The following is a 25565-nucleotide window of genomic DNA, read 5'->3' as shown; positions in this document are numbered from 1 at the left end:
TGAGAAAATGGTCTGTCCTAGTACAGAATATATTTATTAGTCAATACTCCTTGAGAGAGGGCTGCCTCCTTATTTTAAAAGGAGGGACACAGTCACTGTTAAAGACTTCTCTCTGGTAAAACACACACCTAGCTAGTTTGTCTCACAGATTCTGTTGCTGCTGCAAAGGTTCAGATCCTTTGTATTCAGGGAAGATTCCTTCAAATAAGACTGAGACTGACCCAACTAGCAACAATGAAACATATGTGAAATGTAAAGGAAACCTAAATGTAATGCACATTATTATCTTTTTTTCAAAATTTGTGTCAACAAGTAAGAGCATTCAAGTGATTTGAAGAAAGACATAAAACATTCTTTAACACTATAATTCCTAGTTTCATTTTTATTAAGGGTTTGTGTGATGCAGCTTTCTGGGGAATGCAGCTCCAAAATTAGGAAAGAAAATGAACTGGGAAATGACCAATACAAAGATAATCACTTTACAGTCAGGACCATAAATAGCATGTAAGATGAGCTCACACTGTACTCAGCACTTCTTCCACCACACTGTGATGTTTTTGGTTGCTTTAAAGTGACAGAAATTTCTGCATTAGAAGACATATTTTATCATGAGTTCAATGCATCTATTATAACTAGACTTCATTTCAAAATTCTGGAGGTACCTGCTAAAAAGAAGGGTCACACTGAACAAAACAGGAAAAAAAAAAAAAAAAAAAAAAAAAAAGGCAGAAAGAGAAGGGGCAAGGAAGAGAAAGCAGGGAAAGAAAGAGGATCAGCAGATGATGACCCCTTCTGATGGCAATCCTTTATGACAAAGGAACCACAAATTACAGGCTCACAAAGCATCATAAAACCCCACAGGAAAAACACACTTGTTTACATGGCTTCAGTTCAGAGATCAGGAGAGGCGCCCCATATTTTAATCACAGCATCCATCATCAGTTCCAAATGAGTAGTAATTATCAATGTAAACTGAAAAATAAGCATGCCTACTTAATTCAGTTCACCAGCCCTTCACTGAACCTTCCTGCCAACAGCCAGCTTTTATGTATACTCTTAAAATAAAAGCAACAGCTTTTGCTGGCGCATGTATCCTAAGAACTGAAGGAAAATCTAGGGGTCATTACATCGAACCCTCTCATTTTACAGATAAAGAAACAAAACAAAGCTAAGAGAAATAAAGTGGCTTACCAATAATCAAAGCCCCTTAAGCATGAAAAACTCATGCCTTTCTGATTCTTATCCACTACTCCTTGTACTGTACCATACTATCTACAGATGAAGAAAGAAAAGGGGTCACAAAGAATAGCCCAAGGCTTACCGCAGCTGCTTTGGGAGGAAGTGTGGGCAGAGCTAGGCACCTCACACCTAGGAGGCCCTGACACTCTGGCTGTCAGCTTGCTGCCTTCTCTGCCTGTGCCCTGCAATATCTGACAGCCTTCCCAACAGTACCTCTGGGCTCTGTTCCCCAGAGCTTTGCATCTGATGTGGCAGAGTTTGATGTCTACTAGCTGGTGCCCCTTCTGTCAAGGTCTTCAGGATGAGGCCCTCAAAAGATTGTGCAGCAGTATGTCTGGGCTTCAGAGAAGTAGTGGCTCTCCCCAAGGAAGATGGGAAATGAAACCTCTCTCCCTGCCTTTCAACCAACATATTCCTAATATGTTGGATATTCCTGGATATCAAACATATCCCTCAAAAGCCATTCTAGGTTGCAAGTACATTTTAACCCTGAACACTTCTACCTTCTAAGTTTTTACCCAATGTCAATAAACATAGAAAATTCCAGAAACTATAATATGTTCATTTGGAATTCATATTGATATTTTTGTGCTTGCAGAGAACAAAATTTCTACTCAAAATTATTTTTAAAAGGACTTATTAGGGAAGCTATAATATATACATTACTTATATTCAGGTTTTCTACTATAAATATTTGTATGGCTGAATGAATGCTTTGACAAAAATAATGGTAATAATAATTCTCCCCTGTGCAATTTAGGATTTCCTCTTCTCCCATAAAATGAAACACCTTAACAGGCTTTAAAAATTTTTTGTTAGTATTATATTTCATTTCACACACACATTTTTTTTTTCTTAGAAATGTTCTTGCTAGGTTTCCTTTTTATTAACACACTTTTACAACTGTGGATTCCAAGCTATATATTGTGGTTCCAAAATTCTCTTACAAGCTACTAGGAAATAAAATCTAGAGAAAATACACTGCATCAATGCTAGTCCACACTTTCCATTCCTGATCAGTTCCCAAAATGCTAATAATCTTCTCTCTCTCTCAGTCCCACTGGAAAAGTGGCTAGGATTTATTGACAGTGTCAGATTTCCTCTGGCCTGATTATAGAAAATAATCATGAAGAAAGTACTTACAGCATAAGCACCTATCAAAAACGCTGCGTTTGCTCTTTTCCGTTGGTCAAAACAGGTGTAGTGCACTATTTTCTTTCTTGATAAGCTGTATGACTAGAAAGAGGGAATGTTCAAAAATTAGCATAACCATAAAGACAATGTTAAAATATACAGAAGGTAGCCATCATCCCTTAACTGCCAAGATGTTTTAGGATCCACAAATTTAACACCTTTCAATTTTAACTTCTATGGCATTTGAACACCAGCACAGTGGTTCCTATTTCACTTTTTTGCAGCCACCATGATGTAAAAATTGACAATATAACAAACATGTTTCTAAGAAGGGAGACTAATATGATGGAAAATAATGAAATCACTGAGACCTCTATTAATAAAAACCATTTCTAATGACTTATTCCTGATTTACATGCAGTACTCTTTCACTCCCTACATGCCCCTCCCATAAGTTACCGTACTTTTCATATTTTAGTTTGTCTTTAAATGAGTCAACCCATCTATAGTCTTCTCTAAATTTTTTTTATTTTTAGAGATGAATATTAATATTTCTCTCAAAGATGTGCTCTAATAATTCCCTTTTAATTAAATGAAAATAAGTGGTAAATGGGAAAAGATGAATCATCAAAAGTAAATTAGCAAACATCTTAGTACACCAGTCAAATATTAAATTTGTGAGTTCAAACAATTAATTAAGCACTTGCTATATGTCAGACACTATGCTGCATGCTCAACTATTTAAACCCAAAATAAGCATCATGGGATGCTATATACATGAAAAGAAGTGACAAATAAAAAGATCTGTTAAAAAAAATCAAATTATTAATCAAAACTCAAATCTACTATAATGAGAACATGATATAACTCAATTAGATCTACTCAATTTCCTCATATTTCAAAACAATTACAGTATTTTAACAAATGGTTATTAAAATATAAGTACATAAGTATCTTGTAATATTTTCTATAAATTCATATTGACCATAAAGGTGGCTTTCTATTCCTTGTACACTGATCATACCCCACAGAGAATCCTTTACCCTGCTTTTTCCTATAAGGAAAAGAAACTCTGGAATCTATTCTAAGAACTACACTGCATCATATTGGCTTTTGTATGCAACAATGTAGCTGTGTGTATCCCAGCTATGAGCCAAGAAATTCTCATCACCCCTTCATGCACTTCTTTGATAATCAAAGATCACATTTTCTAAAAATGGTAGTGCCCTGCTTTAACTCAATCTGTAAAAATTCATGTTTGGGGACTGGGGTTATAGCTCAGTGGTAGAATCATTGTCTAGCATGTGTGAGGTACTGGGTTTTATTCTCAGCACCATGTATAAATAAATGAATAAAATAAAGGTCTATCATCAATACCTAAAAAAAAATTTTAGTTAATGTTTGACTCAGAGATAGTTCTCTATTATCAATGCCTTTATTTACTGACAAATTTATGAAAATACTCCTATGAAATGAGGAGGAAAAAAGCAGAATCTTTTATTCAACTCACCTCAGTCAGGTTAATACTTCATCCTAAAGACTTCAAGGTCACTAGCAATGGTGTTAACACCTGTCTACTTGCTTTTTCAATTTGAAACTATTCACCGCCTGGACATTTCCTTTTCCTATTTAATTTTACTATATCTTGGTTGGTTGGCTTTACCATTTATCGTTCTCCATCAATAAGTTGTGTCTGATTTACCAAAAGGACAGGGAGTACTTAGGCTCTTTAGACCTAAGTATCCCTATTGTCTCTGAATCCCAAATGTCTAAAGACTGCCTGGCCCAGGACAGTGTCTCCAGGAACGGGAGTCAGACTGGGCATCCATGAGTCAGACTGAGCATCAGGACTCTTCTGGCTCCCTGAATCTCTCAAATTATACCTTCCTAGTTCCCTAAAACACTGCAGGGAAGAAAACGTCAACAATCTATCTTGAAGTTCGAATTATCTGCTGTGATGCTCTTTTCTACAAGAATTTAGGTTCTGTGCCAAATTACTGTTATAGTAATTTTATTTATTTTACAAATCTCCTGGCCAAAATGCTGTTCTTCAATCACCAATGTTCATTTCCTGGGTATATTTGTTTCAAGTTTTTGTTCTGGAATTTGTTGTTTACTTATTTGTTTTCTCTCTCTTGTTCTAAATTATTTGTGATGTAGAGACTACCTTGGAATGGAACCATGAAGCTGGAGGACAGAATTCTGAGGGAGACTTGTCTGTTACTGTATATCTATAAATGTTTTCAAGTAAATATAATTCAAATCAAAATTTTTTAAAACTTCACTAGTTTCTTAAACTTTATAAGCTTTCAAAAATTACATCACAAAAAAAATGGTCTCCATAAAAATCTACCTAGAAATTTTTATTACTTTAAAATATTTCCTATGGGAAGCTGCCAAAAGGAAATAAATACAATTAATTTTTTTTTCTTTTTTTTAGAACTTACTGCCTGATTTATAGGGAAAACTTTGAAGTGTCTAACATTTACCTTGCTCAGATGTTTTTGGAATTAGATTTTCTAAGTTTTAAAAGCACTACAGCCAAGAAATGATCTTCTGCTTAGTGAAGCTTAGCCAGTGTCTCCTAGGTCAAATCACAAAGGGTTGAGTTCTGGCTTAAGGAAGCACGACTAATTCAAAATGAATGATAACAGAGGAAAACCTTATGTGTCCTGGCCTTGTCCTAATTTCCCTCCTTTCCACAGCCAGGCTTCCCTCTACAGGTCACCCTGCCCCATAGCTTTCTACCAACCATGTTCAACAGAGAAAATATTCTGATATGCTATGAAAATTTTTAGGGGTAATAAAGCATTTCTTAAATTTTTTAGCTGATGATTTACATGATCAAATTAATATACAAAAATTCTTCAAGATTTTTTTCTTTTCAAGCATTTAACATGCCCCTCCCTTAAAAAAAAAAAAAAAAAAAAAAAAAACTACCTATTACATAATCAAAGCTCCTTAGGAGAAACAATACCATCCAGGTGGACACTGATCACCAAGTACTTCAGAAGATATTAACTCAGCCTTCCAGACCCTTCCCATGCAAGGAAAAGAAGGCAGAGTTTAGAGACAACAGACCTCTACTTAATGAGCCTTGCAGATTTTTCTCAGGTTCTGCCTTAATCACAGGAGAACATCATGTCCTCCAAGTGAACAGCTGCCTCTTCCTCACTTTGGTCTGTCTTCTCTGCATTCTGGCAGAGGGTCCTTGCCCTTCAAGGAGGACACCTGCAAAGTTACGCCATGAACTCTGGTTTTTAGTGAGCTATCCCCTCTATTACAGAGAGATTTTACTTTACATGAGAAGCTCACAGATCACAAATACACAAGGTACAACAGCAAAGCTAAATTAGGAACTGGTCAAATCAAGTAAATACAGTTTTAAATATAAAGGAGAGAATGTCACAGAAGGAATCCCGAGAACTCTGGCCTGCTGACCTGCTTGGAAGGGAGACACATGTGACCATTACAAATCATAATCTGCAGCCACTATCCATCCTGTATTTTAGATTTCTTTCTTGCAAGTGGAGTATATAGCCTCTGAACTTTCTTAACCGAAGTGGACACAGCCAGCCCTCTATAATGTCTATAATGATAGCACCAACAACAATGACAGCCAACATCTGTTGGTTCTATACTGTATTTCATTGTTTTTCAAAGCACCAGAAAGAGCACCAAGGTGGTCTCCCAAGGCAGAGGTCCTGGGCAAGGCTGAAATATAAAGAGTATAATGAGCATACCGCCATTTACCAGAACATAAACCAGGAGTCAAAGAGGGCCTGCTGTGAACATTCACACAAGTGTGGGAGGTGGGAGAAACCCAGAACTCTCACACTGAGCTTGATAATTTGTTTAAATCTCGATTATGAGGCCATAACAAATTCTGTAGTCAATAGTACTAAAGTTTGTCAGAAATTAATATATATATGTATATATATATATATTATAAAGTCAGGAGTGGTGGCACATATCCTCTGTGCCAGTGACTCAGGAGGCTGAGGCAGGAGGCTCACTCCAGCCCAGGAGCTCGAGGCCAACCTGGGCAACACGGTGAGACTCTAACTCAGAAATAAATCTAAAATATAATTTTATTGTTATATTATTGCATTATATTTAATCCCGGTAATGATTGCTTCAGAGTCGCCTAGAGAGCTTATTAAAGCACTGATTGCTGAATTCCACACCCAGAGTTTCTGATTCAGTGGAACAGGCCCTGAGAATTTGCATTTATAAAAATTCCCCAGCCAGGAATACTGATGCTGGGGGGGTCCAGGAACTGCACACTGAAATCCATTACTCTTAACATATTGCTGGATTTTGGAGAATAGCTGCATACAAATACTACTGGTTCCACCACCAGAAATGTTATAGATCCTAAAACACTGTGTCAAGGACTCCAAAAGACCTTTAACTTCTCTTACAAAGAAGCTCCATATCATGTCATACATGTTTAAAAAGAATGTTACAAAAACATCCTTCCCCAGATTCCTCAGAAACCTTTCTTACAATTTGTAAATGCATGCTCTATGGGTGATAACACCTTAGAAACAAGTACCTTAGTGATTCTGGGATTAAGCTGACTTAAACAGAGTTCGTTCACAGGATCCAAACTCAGATGCTCTCAGGTATCCAGAATTTGGAGTGGGACCAACCTGCTGCTACTCCCATGCAGGAATTTGAGCACACAATTGTCAGATACTACAAAATTTAAAGAAGTGCAAAATCCAGAATTATGTGAAAATTTTCCTAAGTCACAGATGTTGACTATGAATTTAAATTTTTCAAGACAGCAATCATGCCCAACAGAATATGCCTGCAGACTAAACGCAGACCATAGGCAACCAGTTTGCTATACCTGGGTGCCAGGATACTGTGGCTGAAAAAGTCCTATTGGTTCTGTCAGCATGAATGGAGTAGCTGTGTGCATCAAACCCTCTAGGAGGGGAGCCCCAGTCTCTAGCCTCACGTGTGCTCACAATCTAATGAATATTTGATGTAAAATACAGGCCCATACTTATTACAAACACAAGAGAATAACTGCACAGGGATACATTCACAACATACCAGCACCAGTGAAACAACCTCAATTATAGGTAAAACAATTGTCTCATTTAACAAGGTCAAAAAGAATAGATAAAAGCTGGGATTTAGTGTTGAATATGTATCAATTAACACAAACAAAACTCTAGAAGTATCCAGAACTGTGTTGCTTACCTGAATGTAAAAGTTTTATGACTTTAATGAAAATCACAGAAGTAGGTATACCATGATACTTGTAAACCAAAATAATGTGACTGCTATCATAGAACAATACAAACTAAGATGAGGGTGTTGACCCCCCCACACACACAGACATTTTCTATCTCAGAAAGGAAAGCTGCATGAAAGGTCACAGTCTATAAGAACATTCCTAATGAAAATAAGCCACAGCAACTCAGAGAGAGACAAAATGATGACATGCTACACAAATAACAAATTGCCCAGGCTATCTGTGTATTGTGCAACACACACAAATCATGCGCTTGTTCAGCTTGGGTCAGGAGACCACAAACTATTTAACCATTCAACAACAAAAGGTGATGCAATTAAGCTCAAAACCAAAAGAAAAATAAAAGTTAATGATCCATTTAAAGACAGATTTTAAGCAGCCTTTTCATAAAGTTGTTTGCCATGCTTAAAAGTAAAATCTTTAAGTTATTTGATTAGAACACTGTGTTTAATTAAGCTATCAGTCTGGTTGAGCTAAAGAAGCCAGGATAATATGCTCTTTAATAAGAAATAGAGCCCATGCACTTCTCTAAACAAGCAAGCTCTGCCAATGATGGCGGTCAGATTAAATAGATCACAGCACAGGGACCATGGTGACCCAGGCATCATTCTCTTACAGGTGACTAGGCTAGCCCAGAAATGGCCGCAGCAATCAGCACCTCCATAGCAATCAGTGGTCATCTCACTGCAAAAGCAATAAAATGAACAGGTCTTCCTGTGAGCAGCCATGACCTCTATATGTTTTACCTCCAACTTTCTCAGGAAAGGGATATTCTTGAAAATTTTCTTTGGCTGCACAAAACAAAATATGGTTTATGGTTTTATTTAGAGCTAAGATAAAATAGGTTGAATTGTTTATTTCAAAAGAAAAAGATCCCTGTACAGTCCATTTTGTTCCAAACCCAACATATTCCATTAATTAAATGGCATATTTGATTAAAGTAGAAGTCAAAATGTCACAGAAGAATTGTTCTTAGGATTATTTGATCTTGTTGATCATATAGTTGGAAGACATGAGAATTCTCTATAAGAGAATTCTTCTGGCCTACAGATTCGTGACTGGGCATGAGAGGTCCATGCCTTGCAAACTCTGCATATACCTGCTTCCCATGTGAGTTACTGCTTTGGTGTCCCAGTACCTCTTTAAACTACAAGAACTTGTTTTTCTTTCCCCAAAGCCCATAAACCTAAAACAGAAAAGACTTGCATGAAGAAATCACAACATGTTTTTGTAGTTATAAAAAGAGGGTCGTCTAATCATATCAAAAGAGTTCTTGTGTACAACCACCTGAGACACTGGCAGGTGCTTGGTTTCCAGGATAGAATTACTGCACTGATTCATTCAGTAACAAGGACATTCCTGGAGCCCCACCATCTGCCAGGTACCTCAATGCTTCAATGCAATCCTTCATTTTATGATGTCCACTCCCCTTCGCTTTCACCCTGAAAGGACTATGTGGGATGCTTTGTGAATTCAAAATTACATTTCTGTGAATATTCTTTTAATCCTTTTAAAAATAATTCTCAAGATTACTGTAATTGTCCAATTGACTCACAACAGCAAGTATCAAAAAAAAAATTTTTAAATCACTGCCGTAGAAAATGTCCCCATTTTTTTAAATCTATTTTTTAGTTGTAGGTAAACACAATATCTCTATTTTTTGTTTATTTTTATGTGGTACCGAGGATTAAACCCAGTGCCTCACATGTGCAAGGCAAGCACTCCGTACCACTGAGCTAGAACCCCAGCCTGAAATGTTCCTCTTTTCCAGAAAAAAAGTTCCCCTAAACTTGAATTTTATATTCTGAGAAAAAAAGTGAAATCAATAATTAAAATTGTATTGACTATTTTAGAAAAAGCCAGTTCAATCATATTATAGTTATAAAACTTTCAGATTATTATATTAGTAACTGTAAGATTTTTTTTACTGTTTAAGTTGGAGAAGGTATTCTGTTTTTTAAAATACCATGATTTTTGTCTTGTTAGTATAGCCTTCTCTTTTTAAAACCCTTATATTCTGCCTCAGTGTTAGCATTGTATGTGCCAAGGAGTCCTTTGAGAACCTGATAAAAAGCTATGAATCATTCCAGAAGAAAAAAGTAAATACACAGAAAAGTGTACATATAATTTGGGGTTTAAGAATTCCTTGAAATACCAGATTGATAATTCCTGATCTTGCCCATCAATCATCAATGACATTTTACACGAAATAACATAAACAGTTTTACAAACTGTTCTCATTTCAATAAATCTTCCCTTGTTTGGTTGCTTCCTTCTTCACAGTAACTATTGACTAGAAATAGAAAAGAAACCTATTATGGCATAACTCATAGTACGAAGAATTTTTTTAAAGTACAGTTTAAAATAAGCAGCAGGATTTTTTGTTGGTGATAGTGGTTTTTGTTTTTGCATTTTTAATCTAAGCAGATGTTTGATGGATAATTTTCCATTCCAATTAACAAATTAAAACCAAGGCCAGTGGGACTGTAATGCACATGGACACCGCTTCCCCCACAAAATAAGGCGACAAATCACTACCTCAAATCATCAACCCAAAAAAAATACCTTTTGACATTTAAGAAATGAGAAAGTTAAGTTTGAAATAAAATTCACATCAAAATTCTACCTACCTACAAATGGCATTGAATAAAAGAGAAAAATCATAGAAGTTTTACTAGAAGGAATAAAAATATGCAAACTAGAAAATAAAAGGTGCCAAAAGAAATTAGAAAAATCACAGAGGAGAAAAATTCCAAGATAAAGCTATTGGCGAAAATAAAATACCGAATTATTCAGAGTAGTAAAGAAGTCGGAGGACCACGCAAATTACATCAGATTCTGTGTTTAAGGTGTAAAGACAGTAGCTTCTGTCAAGTAGGAATGCAAAATCTGGAGAGCAGAAGATTAAGAAATCAGTACATAGGGAGACCAGCATGCTGAGGGCAAGGTATTCTGAAACCTCTGCAGGCCGAAGGTAACGCATTCTGCAAATGAAGGGAATCATGACAAAGTCAACAGAAACTTCTGTGAATTTGGTGAACTGAGGGGGCTATCTAGACTTACTAAACCTTCATAATGTTGTAAGAAACCTTTGTAAATAAAAGCAAATCAAACCAAGCCTTTAAGCCCGGTATAGTGGTTGCACACCTGTAGTCCCAGCAGCTAGGGAGGCTGAGGCAGGAGGATTACAGGTTGGAGGTCTGCCTCAGCAACTTTGGGAGGCCCCATGCAACTGAGTGAGATCCCATCTCGAAATAAAAAATAAAAGGACTAGGGATGTGGCTCAGTGGTTGTGTGCCCCTGGGCTCAACTCCCAGTACCAAAAAAACACAAGCTTTTATGTATCAATGTGGTAGGAAAAAAATAGTCTTAATTCAATCTGTCTACTCTTGTGCAACTGCTTTAAGTGGAACACTGCGTCAGACCAGTGGTTTTATTTTCCTAACAATGATTTCTTTCTTTTTGGTAACTCCAGATAGTACTTGGGTCCCAGGTTGTTGATTATAATAGCTGGTTCATACCAACTATATACTAACATGACTAATCAAGAAAGCCTAGAAATTACTAGATCCTTACAAGAAAAGCATGAACTTCAATTATTTATTAATTGCCTTTTCCCTATTGGTTCAACCATTAAAAATTCATCTTAGGTAAGACGAATATCATTTACTTCCTTGATGATTACAAAAATCTAAGTTTTACACTCTATTTCCTAAACTGCTGACAGTAACTTCTTTTCTGAAAAGTACAGATCTGGTTTAGTTAAAGGTATTTGCAAATATATTTTCAAGTCAGACACTACTTTATAAGTTAATTCCTGAAAGAGTTGAATGTAATAGATTTCATGTTATATAATTATTAACTTCTTTCAAAAAAATCTCTCCTTGGTATCATTCTATGACCATTTAGCACTTTAAGTTCAAAGGCAAAATCTGTAAATTCATAAACACATAACACATTCTATAGAAAATTCTCCACCAGACAGCATTTTATACCTAAATTCGATAAAAAGACAAATCAAAAGATAATTACTGAGTAGTTAATAGGTACAAGACACAGCAGCATATAACAGCAACATTTTACCTAACTAAAAAAAATAAAATACCTAAGGATTATAATTTTGTGGTTATCTTAAGATCATGCTATGTAGTGTTCTGTCTCCCAAATGAATATTTAAGATGTCCACCTAATAACTGGAAGAAAAGGATTAATATTGATTTTTATGTGATAACTTTACCAAATCAAGGAATATAAATGTCACTTTTCTTTATATGCTCAGAGTTTAAGAAGAAAAAAAACAAAAGCTACCTTCCAAAAGCCACATATAAGTATAGAAAATGAAAACAGATCCTTAGCAAAATCAAAATGATAGGTGAGGGCTGGGGATATATATAGCTTAGTGGTAGAGTAGCTGACTAACATGCATGAAGCCCTGGGTTCAATCCTTAGCACTGCAAAAGACCAAAAAAAACAACAACAAACCCACTATAGATGAATACTGAATGTATGACCTGAATTCTCTCCTATCAGGGAAAGTCTATGTTCTCTCACTTCCAGTTCATCCATCTCGCTTGGCAACTGACTCTATAGAAATAACGTTCAATATGCAAAAATTTCAGACAATGTCACTTCAGACAAGACAGAAAATGGTCGTGCTCCAAAGGTTCAATCATGAGTCCCTTCATCACTTGGTAACAGTGTCTACGAAAGCAGATCTGAAGGTTTCAGAAAAATTAACCTTGGAAGGAATTTGATAGAGACTCATTAACAACCTAAAAAGGATTTGTGCTTTCTTTTCTGGATCACTATTCCAATGACTTAATCCAGCTCATATTGCAGCTCATCCTGAAAAATGAAAGAGGTTAACATGTCCTTTGTGGTGTAATCAAAAGGATCTATTACAATTTCGAGGTGAACTACTCGCATAAATTTCCAAAGATCAAAATTACCTAACTAAATGATGTGTGTGTAGCAATCCCACTGGCAGATTCCCTGGTTCAAACATTTTAATTTCAGAATATAAGTATAACACTATAATACTCACTTTAAGTTTCTTGTTTAGTTTACAGCAGTATCTGTACACCATTGCCAAGTTCAGAGGCCCAAAATCTGCATAGAAACTGAGATATAAAAAATAAATAGCATTTAGTAGAAGTACAATTTTCAGTAGTTTTAATTTTATTTAATTTGAAATCAGATTTCAATTATCTTCAGGAATAAGGATCATTATGTAACTACTCTGACTTGTGATAATCCAAGTTACTAATGGTTTACCCTACTCATGTACTCTAGTTGTTCTAACAAGCCTCTTAACAGAAAACTTGTATAACAGTTTTTGAGTTCCACCTTCTTTTACCTTCCTGCTATGCCATCTAAGTAAAATAACTGAAATGCAGGTAAAGAAATAGCTAACATGAATATAACATGCACATGGCCTACACACACTAGTTTTATTTCTTTATTACCTACTTTGCCATAAAGCTTGTATACTCTGGTTTCTGATTACAACTATTCCATTCAAATGCTCTCAATTCTCAGGTATCTTAAATCCAGTCGTTTTCTGTTTTCATTCTCCTCAAACACTCTATTATAAGAAACTCTGGCTCCTCTCCCTCTCTCCATCTCCTAACATTCCCCAGGACACAGTCCTCAATCTGTAGAATTTCTCTCTTATGCATTATCATGAATTTATCTGGTAACCCAAAGGAAAAGAGACGTCTCCTCCACTTCAAATTCAGCATCAGTCTTTTCCATCTTAAGCTACCCACTGGACCTACCAGTGGGTAGCTACAGACCTACAGACCTCCTAATACCTAAAACTCAGAATGTCCAAAACCCATCTTTCCTTTAAAACAACCCTCAAGACTAAAAACCACTTTGCTTCTCCCTTTCATGCCTTTCACTCAGGCATGACACCTCTCAAACATGTAGGGCAAGAAAATAAATATTAATTTAATTCTTATAAATCAAATAAGTTATTACTCTAATTCCTCCCTTCCCTTCAGTTCCTACAATAACAGAAGTCAGAAATGGGCACAGGGCATACACCTATAATCTCAGCAACACAGGAGGCTGAGGCAGGAGGATTCCAAGTTTGAGACCAGTCTTAGCAATTTAGTGACACCCTGTTTCAAATTTTTGAAAAATGTCAAAAGGACTGAAGATGTAGCTCAGTGGTAAAGCACCCCTGGGAAGAAGAAGGAAGAAGGAAGAAGAAGGAAGAAGGAGGAGGAGGAGGAGGGGAGGAGGAGGAGGAGGAGGAGGAAGAAGAAGAAGAAGAAGAAGGAGGAGGAGGAGGAGGAGGAGGAGGAGGAAGAAGAAGAAGAAGAAGAAGAAGAAGAAGAAGGAGGAGGAGGAGGAGGAGGAGGAGGAGGAGGAGGAGGAGGAGGCGGAGGAGGAAGAAGAAGAAGAAGGAAGAAGAAGAAGAAGAAGAAGAAGGAGGAGGAGGAGAAGGAAGAAGAAGAAGGAGGAGGAGGAGGAGGAGGAGGAGGAGGAGAAGAAGAAGAAGAAGAAGAAAGAAGTCAGAACAACTTCAGCAACAGAAGAACAGATCTTCATCTCATGCCTATACTGTTGCAATTCTCTCTTCCCCTCCCTATCATCCTATATTCTACCAAGAGATCAATCTTCAAAAAAATTTCACTTCTCACATATCTTCCCACTATTCAAAAATGTTGATTGCCTCCTAAATGCTTTAAGAATAATTCTTTGGGGGCTGAGGTTGTAGCTTAATGGCACAGTGCTTGCCCTGCACATATGACGTACTGGGTTCGATCTTCAGCACCACATAAAATAAATGAATAAAAAAAATAAAGATACTGTGTCCATCTACAACTAAAAAATAAAAATAAAGATAAAATAATAATAATTCTTTGGTCTACCAATCAAAGTCCTGGATAGCATACCTCTAGCTTCCAGGTACTGGAATAGAACCTTTACTTCAATAAGCATGTCCATTCCTTATTTCCAAATAGTCCATGCATATTGTTAACATAAGCCTAGGGCTTATGTTATATAGCTCAGTTGATAGAGTGCTTGCCTTGCAAGCACAAGCCCCTGGGTTCAAATCCCCAGCACCACAAAAAAAAAAAAAAAAAAAAAAAAGCCTCTTTCACATTGATCTCCTTACCTTTTCTCTTTCTATAATCCTTCAGCTCCCTCAAATCCGACCTTTTCCACAAAGCCTTTCCAACTCCCTTAGGAAACATGAACTATTACCTCTGCTCAAAGCCCTCATCCTTTCTGCCCTGTATACATGATATCACATATTGTGAAGAATTTTAAAAGTAGGCCCTCTCTGATGAACTACAACAGAAGACCTTCTATCAGGGATTGGATTTTTTTCATCTTATGTGCTTAGAAAAACGCTCTACATGTGATACAAAACTCCCAGAAAGGAATCTTCATTATGAATAGTTCACTTATTAAGGCTCTACGTTCAATATAGCTCAGACCACAAATTTACTAAATACCAAAAAGTTGCAAAACTCCATCCCCCAAATACCCTTCTTTTGAGCAGTCATTTAAGTTTTTTGTGCCACCCAGATTCCACTATCATAAATATGTCATTACACTACATCAAAACTGCCAATAGCCATTTGCCTTAGGTAGTAAAGAATACTAAACTTGTGTATTTATGTTTTTAGGTAAGTAGGTAATATTTTGGAATTTTATTCCAGGTAGCACCAAAATTAGCTGTCTCAGTATACAGACTTCATGAGCACAATGACACAGAAAGGAAACTTGCCGATTTGGAATTAAAGTTCTCAATTTATTTCTAAAGTTCCCAGTGTAATGCTTTGCTATGAATATAAACAAAATAGCCAAGAATCCAAAATGAACTATACCTATAGCCTAATTACCGACAAGTATAAACCAGTCAAAAAGAGCCCACCGAAAAATCAACATGATGAGGACTGGGAGTAAAGCTCAGTGTTATGAGGCTCTGGGTTCAATCCCAACACCAAAAAAAAAAAGAAAGAAAGAAAGAAAACTGTATATAAATATGTACCTGCCTAGTGCTGATTAAGGCTACCCTGTTTCTATAACAAAGATTTTCTTGTCCTTGGGCTACTTGAAAGCAACACTGCTAACATACCTTGTTTTATTTCATCTTGAACATAAATATTGACACTTGTAGAATTTTATATTTAATTTGGAATTTATTATAAAATTTTTTTCAGCTTTTTAAACTCTCTTTGATCCACCTTCAGAAAAGCACAAAAATTCAAGTTATCTAATTCCAGTTTCATACAAGGCAACTTCAATTTCAAACACAAAGCATGTACTTTTATAAGCAATATGGTTAATAAACATACCTTTTTTACCAAACACAAAGATAAATTAGCACACTCCTATAACAGGGGGAAAATAAATCAAATACAGATCTCATTCTTACATTGATCTACATGCTCCAACATGGTAGCCAAGGTGGTTATTTAAATTTAAATTAACTAATGCTAAATAAATTAAAATTTCAGTTTTGCCATCTATTGAAATGTGTTCAACAAGACAAGGATGTTCACTCTCAACACTCTTATTTAATATAGTACTAGGAATTCTAGCAGAGCAATTAGGCAAAAGAAGGGAACAAAGGATCAAAAATAGGAAAGGCAGAAATCAAAGAATCACTGTTTGTAGATAATATGATCCTATATACTTAGAATATCCATAAAGTTCCACCAAAAGACTGCTAGAGCTAATAAACAAATTCAGCAAAGTAGAAAGTTACAAATCAACAGCTTTCCTATATGCCAATAATGAATCTGCTGAGAAAAAAAAATCAAGAAAACTACCCCATTCAAAAAAGTCTCAAAAAAAAAAGTAGGAATAACTAACGAGGCGAAAGACATCTACAATGAAAACTATAGAACACTGAAGAAAAAACTGAAGAAGATACAAGAAGATGGAAAGACCCCCCCAAGTTCATGGATAGGCAGAATTAATATTATTAAAATGGCCACACTACCACAAGCAATATACAGATTATATGCAATCCCCATCAAAATACCAGTGACATTCTTCACAAAATTAGAAAAATGGATTAAAGACCTAGGAATTAGACCAAAGAAAATGTAGGGTCAACATAGGCACAGGAAGCAACCTTTCCCAACAGGCCCCCTAAAGCTCAGGAAATAATACCAATATTAAACGGGATAGCATCAAATTAAAAAGCTTCTGCACAGCAAAGGAAACAATTAGGAATGTGAAGGGAAAACCTACAGAATGGAAGAAAATCTTTGCTAGCTGCTCTTCTGACAGAGGATTAATATCCAGAATATATAAAGAACTCAAAAAACTTAACATATACACAAAAACCCAAATAACTCAATTAATAAATGGGCAAATGAACTAAACAGACACTTTTCAAAAGAAGAAACAATAAATGGCCAACAAATACATGAAAAAATGTTCAAAATCATCAGCAATTAGGGAAATGCAGAACAAAACTACACTGGAATTTCTTCTCACACCAGTCAGAATAGCAGTCATCAAGAAAACAAACAATAGGTGCTGGGGAGATAGCTCAGTTGGTAGAGTGCTTGCCTTGCAAGCACTAAAGCCCTGGGTTCGATCCCCAGCACCACAAAAGAATACAAACAATAAATGTTAGAAAGAATATAAAGAAAAGGAATACTTTTACACTTTTGGCAGGATTGTAAGTTAGTACAACCACTACTGAAATCAGTATAGAGGTTCCTCAAAAGACTAAGAATGGAACCACCATATGAACCAGCTATAGCATTCCTTGATATTTATCCTAAAGAATTAAAGTCATGCCAGGATTGATGGCACACACCTGTAATCCCAGCAGCTCAGGAGGATGGGGGAGGAAGATCACAAGTTCAAGGCCAGCCCTCAGCAACTCAGCAAGGCCCTAAGCAAATGAGTGAGATCCTGTCTCAAAATAAAAAATAAAAAGGCCTGGGGATGTGGCTCAGTGATTAAGTAACCCTAGGTTCAATCCGGGGTAGCAAAAAAAAAAAAAAGATTTAAACTCATCATACTATGCATGCATACCCATATTTATAGCAGCACAATTCACAATAGCCAAATTATGGAACCAGACTAAGTGTCCATCAGTGGATGAATGAATAAAGAAAATGTGATATATATACACAATGGAGTTTTATTGAGCCATAAAGAAAAATGAAATTATGTCATTTACAGGAAAATGGATGGAACTTGAAACCATTATGTTGAGCAAAATAAGCCAAACCCAGATGGTGAAGTGTCATATGTTTTCTCCCATGTGGCAGTTGGAGAGGAAAAACGAAAAGAAAGGTGGGTGTGGGGGAACTTGATAAAAACTGAAGGGAAATTAGTAAAGGAAAGGGACCCAGGGGAAGGAAAGGGGAAATACTGGGGAATGATATTGGCCAATTGGCCCAATTACATGTTATATTGTGTACATGTATGAATATGTAACAAGTCCCACCATTATGTACAACTATAATGTACCAATAAAAAATATGAAAAAAATGTGTTCAAAAGCTACATGGAGTTAAAGGTTACAGACTTGGACACTGTGAAACACTAATGAATCATACTGACAAAGATGAAAAGATAAGAACAAAAACAACTGCAAAACACTAAAGAAATTGCCACATACCAGGAAAGAGGTATAGGTAAAATGTTTCAAGACAATATATCTCCCCTTCAAGGGCCTACTTATTTCCCAAAGCAAGACTGGGACCTGGTCATTTTTATTCACCATTTTTATTCAAAGATGTGATACATCTAAAACGTCAGGTTGGGACCTAGAACCGAGATGACAGAAAAAAGGGAGAAGATCTAGTCCCCTCTCTCCCTCACTGTCCCTCAAAGAACAGGCTGATACAAGAATAGGTTATTATCCAAAGATAACTGCAGTAAAGATGTCACAGCTCTTTGTTGGCCACAGCCCAAGAAGTGCAGACTAGCCTTCATATCCCACAAAGAGGTAGAGAGGCTTCAAGTCATATTAAGAAATTCAGTCAAAAACTTTGCAAAGCCAAGAGCAAATTAGGGTAAGTCTTCAAAAGTCAGAATTGTCCCAGACAAATATAAAGCCTACAAACTATATCTTAAGGTCATCTAATATATCCTTTCTTTAAAACATTTATATTTATAAGAATATTTAGCCAGCACATGCTGTAATTCCAGTCCCTCAGGAGGCTGAAACAGGAGGATTGCAAGTTCAAGGCTAGCCTCAGCAATTTTCGGGAGCCCCTAAGCAACTAAGTAAGACCCTGTCTCAAAATAAAAAAATAAAAAGAGCTAGGGATATGGCTCAGTGGTAAACTACCCTGGGTTAAATCCCCAGTGTAAAAAAAAAAAAAAGGATTTCTAATAATATAGTTTTATATATCTTTTCCTAACTAGCTAAATACACTTCTGAAAATGTCAAGATCATTGCAAAAGTGGTCATAGCTGCTTACACCATGCTTGGTTTATCACTGACTTCAATATAATAAAATGACATGAATAAAGAAGACAACTTCCAATAACATACTTCTTTATAAGAATCCTCTTCATCAGAGGTAGGGAAAAATAGAAATACACAGGTAAACTAGACCATTAAGGAGAGGGAAATACCAAAATTTTTAAAAATCAATTGATAATTAAAATACTTCAAATATACCAGGAGCATTAAATATGTATTTAGGCAAACTGGAATGAAGACTGGAGAATGAAAAAGTTGGGTTCAGGGTAAGAGAGGAAAAAGAGAAAGTCATCAGCTTGGGGACAGTGAAAAGGAAGAAGAAATGACAGAAATAAACCCAGTTCATGACACTAGATGGTATCTTCTCCATTCCAGCAACTAGGGGTATTGTGGTCTCACTTGGTAAAAAAAAAACAGGATACATTATTTTATTAGTTCAGGGTACCCTCATCTCCAAATGAATGAATGAATGAATGAATGAATGAATGAATGAACAAATAAATCCAACTACCTACAAGTATACTTTCCTTAACAAGGCTGACAAATTATGGGTCAATAATTAGAATGAAATTCATAAAGTAGAAAGTAAAAGTCAACCTTTTATTTAATAAGTGTAAACAACTAAAATAAAATTCTTTCCTGTTTTGACAGCAAAGAAATTCAAAGAACTGGAACATCTGGAGTCCTGCAATGGAAGAAGAAGGGGAGAAAGGAGGGCCATCTCTTTATGGGGAAGACAGAGAAAGGGGAGTTCAAGCATCAGAGCCCACATTTACCAGGGTCACCAACTGCCCACAGTTCTGGTCCTACAGATGTCGAGGGGAAGAAAGGCTCAGTCTAGAAGCTTCTGTTATGCCCTGCACGTCTAATTCTTCTCACAAAATTTGTGAAGTTTATAGATTATTATTTTGTCTTTGGGTTTTTTTCCTAATAAACTATAATTTAAGTGAGTCCATTCCCAGAGGAATTGTTTGAAGCACTGCTATATATTCCATCGTACATATTAGAAGCTTTATGGGAAATTTTTTGACTTCTCAGCAAAAAGATAAGCAACATTCCAAGCACTACCCATTCATTCAATAAAATTTATGACCATCTATTCTGAGCAAGACACTGTAAGTTAACATATTAACTAAAGGATATTTGTGATGCCAAAAAAGAAAACTGCTTTAAAAATAGGGTGGCCACTGGGAAGCTGAGGCAGAAGGATTCAAAGTTCAAGGTTAGCGTGGTGATTTAGCAGACCCTGTCTCAAAATAAAATAAAAAGGGTTGGGGATGTAGCTCAGTGACAGAGTGCTTGCCTAGTATATGTAAGACCCTGGGTTAAATCCCTAGTACTATAAAAAAAAAAAAAATAGGATAAAAAAAATCTATAATATCATCATAAGGCATGTTGATCCTTTAATTTTTTTCTGCCATTACTGCTGACATTTTTTGTCTACTCATTTTGCTCATTCAAAATCTGCTGACCACTGGCTGCTACCCACTAACTGAGAAGTAAAGATGTTATTACAGAACAATACTTGCTAAAATAGCAGTATCCCCCAAAACACACTGAGATCATGTGTGTGTGTGTGTGTGTGTGTGCGCGTGCGTGCGTGTGTGTGTGTGTGTGTGAAATTAATTAGTCCTGCCTTTGGGCTATACAAACCAACTAACATTTATCTAATTACTAGAATATTATCAATACTTCTCCAGTCAAATGATAAAACTCCTGTACATGGCTGAAACTCTTAATGATTACAATTTTAAAAGGTCCTAGTTGCTCAGTGAGCAGTAACATGAGTTGGAGTTTTTCTCAAACCCTGTGGCATAACCACCCACACAGTCAACAATGACGCCAGCATCCTGGGGAAGAGGACTGAACATCTAATCAACTTCCCAGCACACGCCCATACACACAGAACTAAAGACCCTTGGGAGTTACAGGGTTCCAGTACCAAGTTGATCAACCTGTGTGCCTGCCTGGTGTCTCAGCCTTGCTGGGACTCCACATACTCATCTATCAACAAAGCCACTGAATTAGATGGCTTCTAAAGTTCTTTCCACTATCATGTCATACCACGCATCACACTTCTAGTTTATTTATATATCTTAAAGGGTCTGTCAGTGCAGTTATCATTTGGGAGAAATAAATGCAACCGTTCCAGTGCTCCTCCAGGCTACTTGCCCTATTTGATACCATCTGTCCTCTCAATATTTTAGGTCTGTGAGTAAAGGAGGAACTTCCCTCAGAATGTCTCCCCAGGAAAGGGGAGAACACAGCTTTCTCCCTGAAATTCATCATGTTTTCTACAGAGCTGGGGAACAAACCCACAGATCAGAAAGCAGTCTTGTATGTTAGGAATGTGACATCACTAGTATGTACTGACCTCCATTAACATTTGGCATTTGTTGGACTCATAAAGGAAGGAGAGAATCTCCTCACTGACTCTCTCCCCTGTCCCTTGATGCATCACCTAGGTTTTTAGGAAGGTCCAGGAACTCTACCCTGAGTGTGAGGACGCCCTCTCTGCTTAACACCTTCTTATCCCCAGATACAGCAAGGTCATGCAAGCCTTCAGCAGTTCCATCTGTAAAATGAGTGCATGCGGCCACTCTACCATGGAGTCAAATGAGAACAGATGGTACCAAGGAACCTTCCAGCATCCAGGTCTGTAATTCTGTGACTTCCCTATTTGGAACAAGTCAATTAATAAAAATCCCTTTTGAGGCTCAGATTAATGTAATGAATTCAGGAATGTACCAGCAAGATTAAAATTCACTCATACAGGAACATTCTCAACCAGAGTTAAATAACCTGATTATTCAAAGGCAGGTGCTGAAGGCAAGAGGGCTCTGCAGACAATATATGTTTTGCTTAGGCAGAAAACAGAGTGATGATTGATCCCCTGTACATAAAAGGCTAACCCCCCCATGTTTCATACAACAGCTGAGTCCTGAAAGGGAAATACCAACTCTAAAACCTGTGGCAATGACTTAACCCTTTAAGCACTTGGAATTAAAACCAAAACCCTTGACCTTGCCTTCCAGACCCCCAGGTGGTATAGTCCTTACCATGTCTCTTTGGGGCTTCAATTTACACTATCTTCCTATTTTATTACTAGTAAGCTCAAGTCATGGGAATTTAGTTATTAGTTTCTGCCTTAGGTCCTTAGCACATGCCCACATACCTGGTCTAGTTAATACCTACTTATCCTTCAGGTCTCAGCCCCAATCACACTTCCTCAAGTAATGATTTTCTGACCCCCAATCTATTCCCTCCTCCTGGATCCTGCTCCTTCCACACATACCCCATAGGCTCCCTTGCTGTGTGCCTTCAAAGAATACAAGGTCTTTCTTTAAGAGAACTTACATATAATCTTGAGCTTCGATATTTTACGAATGTCTTTCCTATGGACTATAAACTCCATGAAAACAGGCTGGGTTAAAATTTACTCACTCTCCTATCCTTAGCACCTGGCACAGAGAACACTGAGTAAATAAATAAAAGATTGTGACATGACTGGTTCATTTGTAAAAATACTTCCTTCTTCCATTCTAATCGCTAGAAACTATACACCAGCTTAGCGTGAGGAGGGGTATCATATCAAATGTTTTATAAGTTTTGGGTACAAACCTAGATGAAATAGCCAAAAGTGACCCCCCAAAAAAGACCTAAAATACGAAGAGGCAGTAAGGGGCTGAGAATAGCAAAATCATTCACCCCTCTTATGCGCAGAAAGGTTAGACACCACCCCAGTCTTCTCCCTGGGGCCACATTTTATTTGTGGTTTGCTCCAAAGGGGGCCTGCTGCAGAAGTAAAGTAACCCAATCCAGAAAGACTCATTCCAACGATTTATCACCGCAACTATATTTTTCTTAGGAATTATTTCAATTCTAAGAGTTATACTGAGCTCAAATCATCTCAAACCTTTGCTTTTGGATTTTCTAGAGCTGCAGGCAATCTACCATGGGGCCTGTGGGACATACACAGCATGGCACTAGTAAAAGGGTCCAGCATAACGGGAAGGCACTGCGCCACAAGTCCACCACACCCAGCTTCCCAGAAGGGACCTTGTATGCTGCCTTCTTTATCTCATACTTACCAAAACATTTAAAAATATTTTTAACATTTCTGATTAATTCTTCTGCAGAGAAGCAATAATTTGGACTACTGGGACTAATGAAAATGCCATATTGATTTCATACTCCCATAAAACATGGAGAAATGTATAAAATAAGAAATCACTTATTTAAGAATCTCAATTTAGAAATCTCACCAATCTGAAATATAAGTGAATTTGAATCATAAGTAGGTCAAAAACAAAGTTGGATTGTTTCTTCTGAAGCCAGCCACATAAAACATGCATGCCCTTTAGCTATGTTTATAAAAGTACTAGTCTCGCTCAGTCTATTTAGTCTTACTTCATGCCCAATGTTATTAAAATGATATCTTGTTTCTACGCCTATGGTATGTGAGAATCATCAGCAGATCACAGGGTGGAAGCAGCTGATAGAGGCCAGTGCATTCAAAGCGCCGGAAAGCTAACTCAACAGCAAGCAGCACCAAGAGAGGGCTGAACTCATAGAAGTAAATCATCAATAAAAAGTGACCACAAAAATTAAAACCATTAAAAGACACAAGATGTTTAGCAAACAGGAGCCATCTGGCACATCAGCAAAGAGCCCTTTATTCCTTAGAAATTCCTAAACCTATCCCTGAATTACAATGAAATTGTTTAGTCAATGTAGTCTTAATGATGGAGTCTGAATATTACAGAAGAGAAAACTGAATCATGACTGGTAAATTCTTTCAGAAGGCAAAAACATATTCACTTTAGAAAGGTCTAAAGCTTTTATACTTCAAATGTAATTTTCCAGGCTGGGCATGAACTCGTGGTGGAGTCCTTGCCTGAGCATTCACAAGGCTCCAAGTTTGATCCCCAGCACCACAAAAAATAAATAAATAAATAAAAATAAAAATTGAATTTTAATTCTCTGTGTAGAAATCACCTTGCTGAAACCACATCCAAGCAAAGGTAAATAAAGTGCTTTACTAAAACATTTTGATCAAGTTGATCAAATTTGAAACAAATCACCTTTTCTGGTTCCAATAGGAAATTAATAACAAAAGAAACCCAAACTGGCAAATTCTTTGATTCATCAATGGAATGTGAACATGTTTAAGACAAAATTAATAAATTAATATAAAAAGAAACATTTTATTTCAAAAGCATAGGTCACACAAACTTTTCTTATAAAGGAATTCCCTTTATAAATAAATGTGAATATTTAATAGATATTTCTAAATTCTCAAGGATTAGAAATATTACATACTTTCTACAAATAGAGCAACTTTTTTAGCATATTTTTTATAATAACTTTATTTTATTTAGTTTTATATGTGGTGTTGTGGAGTGAACCCAGTGCCTCACGCATGGTAGGCAAGCACTCCACCACTGAGCCACAATCCCAGCCCCAAGAGCAATATTTTCGATGGATCTCATTCAACGTATAATTCTTTGGTGGTCCTGAAAGTATCTGGTTGAATAAAAAAAAAAAAAAAAAAAACCTTTTTATTTAAGTAAATTGAAACTAAAGCTTTACAAAAAACCTTTTTTAAAGAACCAATGGATTCCATAATTAAGTGTAGGAAGCCCAATTAATCAACAAGCCAGAAAGGAACTTGAGATCAGCTATCCTGTCCACCTGCCCAGATTTTAAATAAGTAAATATCTAAATATCCAGGAAAGGCATTGTTTATTTTCTACTTAGAGATCACAAAAGACAAAAACTTCATTACGATGATCCCCACTTTTGACTTCCTATTTCCCATCCAATAAAACAAAACAGAAGAGCAAATAGGTGCAGCTCCTCCTTCTGACTTACACACTTCACCTACTTAAAACCTGTCACTTTTTCCCCATCATCCAAGCTGGAAACTTTACACTCACCTCCACTTCCTCCTTCCCCACCCTCATCTGATCAGTCCTAAATCTAATCAATCCATCCTCTCTAGCCTCTCCCTATGTGGCCTTTCTCTTCCTATTGCTATGACCAAAATCCAATCCTTGCCATTAGCCTCACTGACTACCACCTGCTGGCCTTGGCAGTACTGGTCCCAATCAATCAAAGCCCTGATTAGTCCCTCTGCCCTTCATACATAAGCAGAACTAACTCATACCCAAAGGGCTCCCCTCATTCCAGCCCATCCTTAACCTGCAATTTCTTTCCATTTAAATAATACACCTCACCTAACAGAATCCTGCTATTCCCAACACTTCTTGTGTCCTTTTTCTCATGCATGACTCTGCCTGAAAGCTTTTTTTTTTCCTTTTCTTCCTTTCATAATCCGTCACTCACTTGAATTTCTTGAGCACCATCTCTATGGTTAGCACTGTGCTAGACAAATGGATACAATGGTGAGCAGAAACTGGTCCTACTGGTCCTCACAGAGATCATAAAATGTTCCTCTTTGCTTTTTACACACCCTTTAACCACTGCTTCAAA

At 36.7% G+C, this 25565-nt stretch overlaps 1 protein-coding gene across 3 annotated transcripts in view; it reads right to left on the bottom strand.

Annotated features, from left to right (window-relative positions):
* CDC14A (cell division cycle 14A) overlaps positions 1-25565 on the bottom strand; it is a 169954-nt gene that overhangs the window by 135659 nt on the left and 8730 nt on the right. For 2 of the 3 annotated variants that reach the window (XM_079110669.1, XM_079110670.1), the window contains exons 3-4: positions 12690-12765; positions 2383-2475 (exon numbers count right to left, since the gene is read on the bottom strand). In XM_079110669.1, coding sequence (XP_078966795.1) covers positions 2383-2475; positions 12690-12765 — 169 coding nt within the window. Of the gene's footprint in view, positions 1-2382; positions 2476-8391; positions 8437-12689; positions 12766-25565 lie in introns of all 3 variants that reach the window. The other variant, XM_079110671.1, reaches the window with a different exon arrangement.

Source organism: Sciurus vulgaris (assembly GCF_902686455.1).
Source record: "Sciurus vulgaris genome assembly, chromosome: 1".
NCBI lineage: Eukaryota > Metazoa > Chordata > Mammalia > Rodentia > Sciuridae > Sciurus > Sciurus vulgaris.
The sequence above is the reverse complement of the archived record's forward strand: the minus strand, read 5'-3'. Positions and strand labels throughout refer to the sequence as shown.